We start from the raw sequence: 12645 nt of genomic DNA on the forward strand, positions 1-12645 counted from the left end.
TGGTGCTGGGGCGGGGCGAAGGCGCGCAGGGGGCGGAGTTTGCGGGCTACCGCGCACGCGCCTGCCTCTGGTCGCGTCGAGTGTGCGTACGTGCGTGCGTGCGTGCGTGTTTGCGTGTGGTCATAGTTCCCGCCATCAGCCGCTCTCCCTGACCAGGGGGAGCGAGCGGCCTCGCTCTTTCGGGCCCGAGGTCCCTTCCGTCTTCCCTCCCGGCTCCCCCGCGCCGCGTGGACTCCGTACTCTTGGCAGGCCTGTCGGGGGCTCCGGACTCTCAGACACAGGTAGGACGCCGGAGTGGCTTCTCCGTGGAGTCGGTTTTTTGGAGCTCCCTTCCCCGTGCGGTCCGCCCACCCGGCGTTCACTCTTGCGGAGTTGGCCCGGCTGACGCTTGGGCCGCCGGAACCCCTGCAAGTCCCCCCGGCAGCACGGGCACTCCGCTTGGCTGTTCCCTGCCGGCTTCCCCTCTCCTTTGACCTGCAGCGCTGTCACTCGCTCCCTCCGCACCCCGAACCTGACCCCCTTTTTCTCTGGGACTGTCATCCTTCGCTGCTTGCCCCCCAAGGAGGCCAGCCGGCTCTTCTGGTGACTTCTTTGCGCTTGTCCGTCAAGCCGTGGGCATGACACTCGCTCTGATGACCATTCCTTACCCGCCTCCGCCTAACCCTTCATTAAAAGGCGTAAATCGCGTTTTTGGCGTGTATTTGGCTGCTTCCCCTCTGTGGCCATCCGATCAGCTTGTCGTTCATGAGAGGAAGCTGTAACTGGTGAGAGTGCTGTGTCCTGGATGGTTACCCTAGCGTGATTTCGCGATAATCCTTCCAACATTTCAGCCCCGGGTAAACGATTTTTACGGGGGTGGGGGGCGACTGGGAGGCGGTGGCCGTGCCCTAGGAGCCTGACCTGAAGAGACACCTAGGAGAGGATGACAAGGATGCAGCCGGGGGTGCTGAGCTGGAGGTCCGACGAGAGGGGTTCTGCACACACAGACTGTGTGTGTGTGTCATCTGCCGTGCTGACAGTAGTTGGAGCTCTGTGTGTGGATGAAGTTGCCTGAAGAGTTTAGTGCTAGGAAAAGTGACCTAGGATGCAGCTCTGAGGCATTCTGGATGTTTAATAACTGGAAAAGAGGAGGGTGAGTCTTGCGAGAGAGGGAAGATCCCTACCTAGTGTTGCATTAGGCAGAAAGGCTAAGTTGAAGGGCTGAAAAACCCAGCGACACAAGGTAACCGTGTATCTTAGTGAGAGATGATTGATGAAGTAAAATAAATATGCGGGCTCAGTCCTAGGTTTTTTCTTACTTTTCCATTCCTCCCTGAGCTTTAAATTCCACCTATGTATTGATGACTTAAGACTTTTTTAATTCCAGTCTCTTCTGTTTTCAGCCCCATATCTAAATATTCAGCTGTCTGACATCTAAACTTGGCTGTTTTCTTAGGAAATTTAAATATAACTTGTCTCAAGGCAGAGTCTTGATCGTTATCCCCAGACCCAAATTCTTAGTTTTCCATTTCATTCAGTGGCATGTGCATTTATCTACTTGCACAAGGTAGAACATCGAGAGGCATTCTTGACTTCTTCCTTGGCTCATACATCGTACACTCTTAAAGTCCTAGTCTACTTCTAAGATACCTATTTCTTTACATCTTCACAATCGCTATCACTTTTCTTGTTCAAGCCACAGTCCTTTTTCACGTGGTGCCTGACTCTCAGTATTCTCACCTGTTATGTGGGAGTGTAACAGGAATCCTCACCTTACTGGACTGTTATGAAGATTAAATGAAATAACCCTGATAAACACATGGCATGTAGTAAATCGCCAGTAAGCAACAATTGTTTCTGTAGTTATTATAAGTCATTATAATGTCAATACATTCCTTTTTTAGTTGCCCTGTTTTCTTCCATTCTTGCTCCTTTATGTTCCCCAAACCCAAACACATCACATCTCTTCTCCACTCGGGAGTAACAGCATTTCTTCGCTTGAGACTCGGAAGTGGATTTTCCGATGCTTGCTTAGTGAATTTTGGATAGCAGTCCGAGTCCTCCCTGTGCTCCACGGGACTGCATCCTCTGATTCCTGCTTGTTTACCAGCTTCGTCTTGCACCCTCCTCCCTCCCCTCACTAAACCCTAGCCATGCTGCTGTTAATCTCCCTCATCACACCAGCTTGTTTCCCAGTTCAGGGCCTTTGCACATGGTGCCCCGATTCCCTGGCCTGTCCCAGCACCACCGTCCTGCTCTTCAACTTTTGCTTAAGTGAAGCTTTTTCCCGATGTTCTATTCCCCTCCCATTGTGTCTTCTAGTAATTCCAGCTTACTGATATTCTTGTCATCCCATTACAGACACTTTTCACTGTGCAGAAAAATTAAAGCACACAGAAGAGAAAAACAAAGGGTTTTCCAGCTTTGGATACTGTTAGCATTCTCATAAAATTATTCAGCTTTTAAACTCTTGAATTGGAAATAAACTTTATCTGAATCAACTTCCTTCTCTGCTTTCAGCTATAACACTAAAATGTTTTTACTTTTTAATTTGTTCCATATCACTAATTTTATCTCCCTTGTACATTTGTTTTAGGGATTTTTTTTTTTTAAGAAAAAAAAGTCCTTGAAAATCAGTGTAGTGGTTTGTCTAGTTTAACAACAGATTAAGCTTTGAGACCGGTGAAGATAAATAGATAATGCAGAATTCCGTATTTACGTTGGTTGGATTATGAAGGCGATATTAAAATTTAATGCTTTGTGTTTTATATTTGGGTTGAAAAATAGGGAATAAGAAATAGGAAGCATGCATTTGGGCTTATTTTCTAGGTAGTGATGAGCTATTAAAAAATGGAAGGCAGTTAGCATTAGTAGAAAGTATTTAGCACTTTCTAAATGATTTTATTTTGTTGGAGTATACAAGTTCTGTGTCTGTGAATTATGCTTCCCTCCCCTGTTTAGGGTGGGGAGAGACAACAAGTGAGTACTTCAGTTGGTAGGAATTAAGGAGAGTAGGTCTTTGGAAAGGATACGGTAATGTAAATAATTTGTTGGTGGGAAAATCAAGAGGTCAGAGAATAGAAAGTGATGGCCACAGTTCATTGATGAGGGTGAACTATGGGAGTAGTTAAAACTGTGGGCTCTTGTATTTGGCATAGCTTTGTCTTTGACTGATACTGTTTACATAAATTAATGTCTCTAGGCTTGAATTTCCTCATCCGTAAAATAGAGATAACAATAATCCATATCCCTTAGGGTTATTGTGAAAATTAAATGAAATAATGCATTTATGGCATTTAGCACTGTGCATAGTAAATATTACATAATAAATATTAGACGGGGTGATGGCAAAGTGATGAAAAGACTGGATTTTGGATGGATTGAATATTAGGTTAATATTGGTGCTAAGAGTCCTTACTTGAATCATGGGGGAGGAACAAAAGCAGGGAAGTCCAGGACCTTCTTAGTGAAGGCGAAGACTATTGTCTTCATCTGTCCATCTCTCTCTCTTTTTTTTTTTTTTTTTTTTTTTTGACAGGCAGAGTTAGAGAGAGAGACAGAGAGAAAGGTCTTCCTTTGTCCATTGGTTCACCCCCTAAGTGGCCGCTACAGCTGGCGCATTGCGGCCAGCGTGCTGTGCCAATCCGAAGCCAGGAGCCAGGTGCTTCCTCCTGGTCTCCATGCAGGTGTAGGGCCCAAGGACCTGGGCCATCCTCCACTGCCTTCCCAGGCCACTGCAGAGAGCTGGACAGGAAGAGAAGCAACTGGGACAGAATCCATCTCTACCTTAGTGTCTTCAGAGTTTCAAAAGAAAAGTCAAAGCACCAGATTTCCCTGCCTTTTGAAATTTGTATCAGCATGTCCTGGAAGTGCTGTTTTAAGACTTAAGGTGTCATTCTGTAACAATGTTTATAAAGCCAACAAAGGAAATACTCTTTTGCATTGACTTGTTTCAAAATGTAGCAGGAATAAATTAGACATGGGTTGATCAAGGTGCAAGCTCCTGTAGTCCTTCATTTTACACAGCAAAAATATTCCTAAAGTTCTGTTGATCCTGTGTGTGGGGGTACATATGTGTTGCTTATCATTTTCTAAATATTTTTGATAAGTGATTTGTGGTTTTTAAATGATTAAGGGGTTGATTATCATACAAATGCTCACTTTTTTTTCAGTTTTAATTTCATGTACTGGATTATTTTAAAAAGGCACACTTGTATTTTCTTTAGCTGAGCTGATGGCTCCTGGAGAACTGGCCTAGCTGCAGAATATGAGTAGTTTCCCAAGAAGAGTGCATTGCCTTTGGCACAAGGATCAGCATAAAGGTGAATTGTTATTACATAGGGTTTTTCAGTAAAAGTCACTGAAAAGTAAGTAATGTTTTTGTTTTGGATGTGTTTCCAAAAGTATGAAAATTGGAAAAAATTGACAGTTTTCTGTGTTTATTTTGTAGTAGCAGTTTTATCCTTTATCATGCTTTCTCAACCTCAAAATGCCCTCTGGATAAGGATGTTTTTAAACTGGTACATAAAATGTGAGCATTTAAGTAAATATATGGGGTAAGGATGCATTTTGCCTGTATTATTGATTGAATTTTCATGGGATGCTCACAGAATTTTTAGTAAGTATGAAGGTTTAGGAAACGGGGAATCATTTCATTTTAATTATTCTTTGTCTTCCTCTTGGTGCTTTGATAAGAGAATTAACATGATCATGTTTAAGAAAACATTCCTTGTCTTGGGTCCATAGAAAGCTTAACTGTTACTGGATCATGCTTCATGCTGAAAAAGAAACTTTTTTTCCCCTTTACTAAGTAGGGCAAGCCCTGATGATATTATGAACATACAATAGTAACACTTAATTTAGTACAAAATCAGCGAAAGGACTCTATTGAGGCACAAAGAGAAATTTTTTTATATTGTTTCTGCTAGTTTTGTGTGCCGAATCCTTTAGGTTTTTTTCCTTAGAGGAAAGAGATTGCTAGTAGAAATGGTTAAGAAAATGTTCAATATCAGAAGTAAAATTTTATATTAACCAAAACTCTGCATCAGAATGTTTGAGAGGCATGGAGATTTAGAAGAAAACTGAAGTAACCAGTATTATTTTAAATCTCTCATATACTTCAATGAACTTTGAAATCTTCATCTCTAAGTTTTATTAAATAAACTGTTTTAAAATTATGTACTTCTGTTGGAGGAATTTAAGATTACTGATTTTCATGTATGCACATAAAGTAGACACTAAGATAACGGGGATTGGTATTCCCATTTTCTGGCACCTTGACCAATAATGACATACAAGGAAAAATGAGGGGAATTTGATGATATCTGACTCTTAATAGGGAGTTTCTTTATTGAGCAATAGCAACATGAATCTCAGTTTGGGCAGGTTTATTAAGTTTTAAATAATGTATTCTGTAACTTATTCTTAAGTGATCCCCCCCCTCCATTGAATTCTTAACAGCGTATGAGGGCAGCTTTGCATTTAGTGGAGAAGTTCAGATGCACATAGGAAAAACTGTGATGTCTTCAAAAAATGAGTTATGTAGTTCAGTGCAGAAACGATGCTCTTGTAAAGGACTTGGTAATTATAACCTCATGTTTACCACATAGAGGGTGTTTTTGATTACAGTATCAACTGTTATATATTTTAGTAGCAAACTGAATAGAATTGATAGTGCTGATTTGTTCATTATTCTTGAATAATGAGTTTCTGTTACTTGGGTGTCAGACACTGTCCTTGTGAGGAATGCAGAGGTTAAGAAAATATTCTCTGTCTTCAGATAGCAAAGTGTGGAGAGACAGAGGTAAACAACTTATAATACAATGTACTAAATACTGGAGGTAACAGCACAGGGAACAATGCAAGGACAGAAGAGGGTTTAACATTCTCAGTATCAGTATGGGAGAGAACAAGTGAAAGAAGTTAGAAAAGATTTCTTAGAGAGGATAACTTCTAAATTGACCTTGATTTTAGAGCTGGGAGAAGAAATTAGAGAGGGTTGCAGATGGGGAAGTTCACAGAAATCCTCTACACATAACCACAGTGTGTGGAGAGGTATAGTGAGAACTCATGGGTCTTGGGAGAAATTAGAAGTAAAGTGACTAGATCTGGGGATCTTGGGAGTACAGAGGTAAGCAGGACCAGGGTCATGAAGGGCCTTGGTGTCATTTTTGAATTTGGGTTTTATGGTGAGGAGCCATTGGATGACATTAAGGAGAACAGTGATGTGAGTTGATCTGCAGTTCATTATAAAGCTGTCTGGAAGGTATATGGAAATAGAACTGACAAGACTTTCCTCTGACCTTCCATTCTCCAGTCTAATACCAATAATCAAGAAAGAAGTTAAAGGCAGCTCCCATGTTTCTGGCAAGAGAAACTGGGGTAGGAGAAGAACTTTGTAGTCCTTGTAGTGTTGAAAGGCAGACTGGAAAAAGATCTCAAGGACATATCTAAACAGTGAAGCCACAAATTATGAATTGTGAAAAAAAAAAAATACAGATTCACCTTGTTAGCCCAGATTTCTGTAGAGTTATTAGATAGAGCAAAATGCCATGTTAACAGACTGGTCTATAAACTGTAATGCCTTTATAATTTTTTTGATATATTTATATACCAAAAATTATACTAATACATAAATCTGGTCAGAGTAGGCACTCAAACAAATTTCGACGAGTAAATAATAGATGACTTATGCTGCATTACACTCTAGAACTCCTTATTATAACTTTTATTGTGTCCTCTGCCATTTTTTTTTTTTAAGATTTATTTATTTGAAAGGTAGTGTTATAGAGAGGCAGAGGCAAAGAGAGAAGTCTTCCATCAGCTGGTTCCCTCCCCAAATGGTTGCAACAGCCGGAGCTGAGCTGATCTAAAGACAGGAGCTTCTTCCAGGTCACCCACATGGGTGCAGGGGCCCAAGCACTTGGGCCATCTATTACTGCTTTCCCACACCATAGCAGAGAGCTGGATCAGAGTGGAGCAGCTAGGACTCAAACTGGTACCCGATGCCAGTGCTGCAGGCAGGGGCTTAGCCCGCCACACCACAGTGCTGGCCCTGTCCTCTGTCATTTTACATATAGTAACTAGAGGCCTTGAACAGGAGGCCTCAGGCTGTATCCTACCTGCAGCTGAGTTTTGTTTGATTTGTAGCTTTTCAATCTAAATTTAAATTCATTGCCCACAATAAAAAGTGGACCATTTTACATACTTTGTCTTTTTTTTTTTTTTTTGAAAAATTAGAAAATCTGGTAGTACTAGGTTCACTTTTTTTTTTTTTAAGAATTATTTTATTTATTTGAAAGAGTTACAAAGAGAGATACAGCCAGAGAGAGAGAGAGAGAGAGGTCTTCCATTTCACTGGTTCGCTCCCCAATTGGCTGCAACGGCCAGAACTGTTCTGATCCAAAGCCAGGAGCCAGGAAGTTCTTCTGGGTCTCCCATGCAGGTACAGGGGCCCAAGGACTTGGGCCATCTTCTGCTGCTTTCCCAGGCCATAGCAGGGAGCTGGATCGAAAGAGGAGTAGCTGGGACTTGAACTGGTGCCCATGTAGGATGCTGGCACTGCAGGCTGGCGCTTTAACCCACTGCACCACAGCACCGGTCCTAGGTTCACTATTTCTACGTGAGACTAATTGTCTCAATTGAGTGACAGTCATCATGTTTTGCCTGCCTAAGTCATTTTTGTTATCTGCCTGGCCCTACAGGCAGTTGAGTTGATAATCCCTGTTTAACATTCATTAAGGTCTGGGGGCTGGCATTATGGTATAGCAGGGTCAGCTGCTGCTGAATGCCCAATTTGGTCATGTCCTGGCTGCTTCACTTCTGATCCAGCTCCCTGCTGATGTGCCTGGGAAAGCAGCAGAAGATGGTTCAAGTGCGTGGGCCCCTGGCACCCATGTGGGAGATCCAAATGAAGTTCCAGGCTTCTGGCTCTGTCCTGGCCCAGCCCTAGCTGTTGAGGCCGTTTGGGGAGTGAACTAGTAGATAGATGATCTCTCTCTTTCTGTCTTTCCTTCTCTCTGTAACTCTGCTTTTCAAATAAATAAATCTTTAAAAAAATTATTGAAGTGTTTGGAGGAAGATAGTACAGACAAGGGGTAAAATTTAGAAAATGAATACTAATCCATTAATATTAATACTGCCCTCTGCTAAGTGCCTCATGTGTTACCTCATTTCATTCTGCAATGCAACAGTATTTGCCACTTATTCTATGGCTGAGAAAACTAGTAACTAGAGAATATAAGTTACAAACTAGTGACAGCTGCCTCCTAATTTCTAGACCAAGAATTTTTTTCTTTAGTATACCAACTTTCCTTGGCTAGATACTTGAGCTGTTTAGGTGGTTGCAATGTTTAATGGTTTTTAAATATTAAATTATAAGCCAGAATCCATTTTAGAGGTCTGAAAGTGACATAAATAAAATTTGGTTTAGCAATTTTACATAACTACATGCATATGTATATGACACAGTATTTGGTAACATTCTCTGCTATAATTTTATTGACTTGCTGACTTTTGGTAAAGCAAGTTTGAAAAGTCTTAGATATTTCATTATTGCTCTAGGTTATTTTTAAGTGTTAAAAGTCAGGGAGCCAGCATTGTGTAGCAGGTAAAGCTGCAGCCTGTGACGCTGCGATACCATGTAGGTGCTGGTTTGTGTCCTTGCTGCTCCACTTTTGATCCAGCTTCCTGCTAATGGCCTGAGGAAAACAGCGGAATGTTACCCAAGTGTTTGGGCCAATGCCACCCACCTGGGAGACCCAGGTGAAACTCCTGGCTCCTGGCATAAACCTGACCATGTGGCCATGTGGGGAGTGAACCAGTGGATGGAGGATCTCTGTTTCTCCCTCTCTTTGGCTCTCTGTAACTCTGCCTCCGCCCCAACCCAAAAGAAAAGTTTGGTCAGATAGCCTGAGTATTTTCAAAGATAAAATTGGTAAAAATTCTTTCTAGGAATGGTAATGTTAAAATAAATGATAGGTGGTTAAACGATTTTTCTCAATGTAATCTTGAAGGGTGAGTCAACTTCATTATTTGAAAAATTTTATTCATTTAACATCTTCTTTGCCTGTTGCTATGCTTACACTGCTGACTATTAGAATACTTTGGTATGCTTTGCTCTTGGGCAGGAATGCCATTTTAATTTTTTTTTTTTTTTTTAATTTTTTTGACAGGCAGAGTGGACAGTGAGAGAGAGAGAGAAAGGTCTTCCATTGCCGTTGGTTCACCTTCCAATGGCCGCCGCGGCTGGCGCGCTGCGGCCGGCGCGCCGCGCTGATCCGAAGCCAGGAGCCAGGAGCTTCTCCTGGTCTCCTATGCGGGTGCAGGGCCCAAGAACTTGGGCCATCCTCTGCTGCACTCCCAGGCCACAGCAGAGAGCTGGCCTGGAAGAGGGGCAGCCGGGACAGAATCCGACGCCCTGACCAGGACTAGAACCCAGTGTGCGGGCGCCGCAAGGTGGAGGATTAGCCTAGTGAGCTGTGGCGCCGGCTGTGGAATGCCATTTTAAGAAGTGGAGTCAGTAATAAAAATTTTTTTTACTCAAGATTCACAACCCATTATTCATGAGAGAAGAAAAGAATCAATGCTTTAATGGTAAAGGAATCACAGTGAGAATGGAATCTTTCTTATTCCTAATTGATATGTCTTTATTGACAGCAATTTAGTTGAGAATGGTGCAAAAATGTAGAATTTTGATGTTACTGACACAGTTACTGGACACACGGCAAAGAAGGGAACTTGTGCAGAGTGAAATCAAAGGTGGTTAGATGTAGTCCTTGAATGCCAGTGCCTCCTTGGGTTGTCTTTCTTGCCTGTGCTGTGCAGCTAAGCAGGATGCCTTATACGAGTGGTTATTCAAATGGAGAAAGGGACATAAGTTGATTCATTAAACATTCTTTTTCAAACTCGTATTTTAATCACTAGTAAATTGTAACTTTTTCTTTATTTTTTTCCCTTAGAACCTATCAGGTGAAGGTGTATTTTTGCTTTTTAATTTGGCTAGAAGCAATTTATTTTTAAAGAAAGTATGTCTCCTCTGAAGATACATGGTCCTATCAGAATTCGAAGTATGCAGACTGGGATTACAAAGTGGAAAGAAGGATCCTTTGAAATTGTGGAAAAAGAGAATAAAGTCAGTCTAATAGTTCACTACAATACTGGAGGAATCCCAAGGACATTTCAGGTATTACCAAATAGAATTTTTTAGTAAATAGCTATTCTATGTTGTTACACGCATCATAGTAGCCCTTCTAGGTTAATGTTTCTTGCTGCTTATTTCCAGAACACTAGTACTTTTCTGTACATGTTTTATAAATTATTCACTAGCATTGTTGACAACGTATGATAAAGAAGGGGACATAGCCCCTTTTGTTGAAAAGAAAACTAGGGGCAGGGTAGGATTTGGATATTATTTACTGTGGCTATTTTAAAAACCATATTAGAATAACTTTATTATTTCCTTTTCTTAGTATTTATAGTGAATTCATCACTATTTAGTATTAGCTTTTAACAGAATTTATTAATATCTTCTAAAGGCCAGTGTCTGCCTCTTGGGTAATCCTACCAAAGGTTGTGGCATGGAACATTCAAGGAGGATTGTTTAAGGTCATCTTTACAGCTGTGTCTTCTGACTGTAAACTTTTGAAGGATTCTCATTTTATCACTGCAAAAAATAATTTTGTTTTTGCTTCTGACCTGCTTCTGCTTTCTTTCTTTTTTTTTTTTTTTTTAAGATTTATTTTATTTATTTAAAAGAGTTACAGAGAGAGAGAGAGAGAGAGAGTCTTTTGTCTGCCGAGTCACTCCCCAGATGGCTACAACAGCCAGAGCTGAGCTGATCCACAGCCAGGAGACAGGAGCCTCGAGCCTCCTCCAGGTCTCCCACATGGGTGCGGGGGCCCAAGCACTTGAGCCACCTTCCATTGCCTTCCTAGCCACAACAATAGGGAGCTGGATTGGAAGTGGAGCAGCCCAGACTCCAACCGGCACCCATATGGGATGCCGGCGCCCCAGGCTGGGACTTTAACCTGCTGCTCCACAGTGCCAGCCCCTGGACTGGTTCTCTTGTATAGTCAAGAGTTGCTTATCTTGAAGTGAACTGAAGAACATAACTTCTTTTCTGTACTTAAAATTCTCTTTTTTAGGTAGGTTATATACAAATACAGTATTTGTTCTAAATAAAAATATTTTATTGAAGAACAATGTACAACTTTATGTTTGGAGCCTGATCTAAGATAAAATTTCCATTTGTCTCTGTATTTGAACTTTGAAAATAAATTTCTTATGATTTTATGTATCAAAGATAGTCTTCAATAAATTGAAAGTGGTGACAAGTAATAAAAGCTATAGTAGGTTGTCAAGAACATATTTACTAATTGCTCATCTCAATAAAAGAAAGGATTTTCAAATAGAGACTTGCTTTTTTCAGTTCTCAGTCCAAGTAGGGACTGAGTGAATATTCAGATATTAAGCTAATGTAGATCAGTTCTATGTCCATTTACATTTGACATTAATTTGTTAACCATCTATAGGCTGCTGTTGTGGATACTGTGCTAAGGGCTAAGGATACAGAGTTGAATGAGATACCACTTCCTCAAACTTATTCAAATACATTTTCAGCTGAGGTGACACAACGAAGCAAGTCGTTTGTGCTCTGAGGATTTAAAGAATAAATAAGAGTTGCCATTCATAGTGGAGGAAAGGAGGAAGTGATTTCTGTGCATGAAAAAATACTTGATGTGTGAATGAACCCTCAGGGAATCAAAGTTATTTTAAAATAAGTGGGCAGTGGAGAGTGAGTGGCAAGAGTAGAGGCTGAAAAACTAGGTTGGAACCAAATCTTGATGTTTCTTCTTTGGCATAAGAGGAGCTCAGGTTCTAAGGAGCAAAAATCTCAAATTCAGATTCCTATAGGGGCTAGGCAGATGACTTTAGTTCAAGAAATAGTGAGAGCATAAGGTTAGTTTAGGAGTTTAGATGACGGATGAAAGTTCTGAATAAAGGAAGAAGAAGAAGGAAGAAAGGAAAGAGATGAAAAGATTTCAAGAAGATTTCACCCATTAGATTTGAGAGGTGAGAGTGCAAAGAATTGAGGGAGCCTGTTGCTGTGGTGTAGTAGGTAAAGCCACCAGCTGAGTGCTGACATCCTATGTGGGCGCTGGTTGAAGTCCTGGCTGCTCTACTTCCAATCCAGCTCTCTCCTAAGGCCTGGGAAAGCAGTTGAAAATGGCCCAAGTGCTTGGGCCCCTGCACCCACATGGGAGACCCAGAAGAAGCTCCTGGCTCCTGGCTTCGGATCAGAGCAGCTCTGGCCGATGGAGCCAATTGGGGAGTGAACCAGCAGATGGAAGACCTCTCTCTCTCTCTGCCTCTCCTTCTCTCTGTGTGTAACTCTTTCAAATAAATAAATAAGTCTTTTTAAAAAAATTGAGAAAGAGTCCTACATTTCTGAATGCATGGCATTCATTTTCTCTGATATAGGAAATAGAGGAAAAGAAGTGGGGTGTGGGGACATGAAGAGCTGAGTTGTCTGAGACACCAGACATTCAGAAGGTGAGTAGGGCTGGAGCTTCAACAGAGAGGTCTGGACTTCAGATAAAGAGGGACTGGTGCTGTGGTGTAGTGGGTAAAGCCGTCAGCTGCAGTGCTGACCTCCATGTGCAGTGA

General features: G+C 41.6%; 1 protein-coding gene across 26 annotated transcripts in view; it reads left to right on the top strand.

Annotated features, from left to right (window-relative positions):
* Positions 1-12645, top strand: part of USP37 (ubiquitin specific peptidase 37) — a 94914-nt gene that overhangs the window by 195 nt on the left and 82074 nt on the right. For 4 of the 26 annotated variants that reach the window (XR_016231885.1, XR_011387108.2, XM_008259143.5 and 1 more), the window contains exons 1-3: positions 29-281; positions 4206-4301; positions 9939-10162. Coding sequence is in view for 12 of the 26 variants with exons in the window: in XM_008259143.5 (XP_008257365.1) it covers positions 10007-10162 (156 nt within the window). In the remaining 14 variants the exon portion in view is untranslated. Of the gene's footprint in view, positions 1-28; positions 282-4205; positions 4347-9938; positions 10163-12645 lie in introns of those variants that run through there. The other 22 variants (XR_011387105.1, XR_011387107.2, XM_002712587.5 and 19 more) reach the window with 13 other exon arrangements.

This window comes from Oryctolagus cuniculus, chromosome 3 (genome assembly GCF_051225735.1).
Source record: "Oryctolagus cuniculus isolate XC-2025 breed Fujian yellow rabbit chromosome 3, ASM5122573v1, whole genome shotgun sequence".
NCBI classification, from domain to species: domain Eukaryota; kingdom Metazoa; phylum Chordata; class Mammalia; order Lagomorpha; family Leporidae; genus Oryctolagus; species Oryctolagus cuniculus.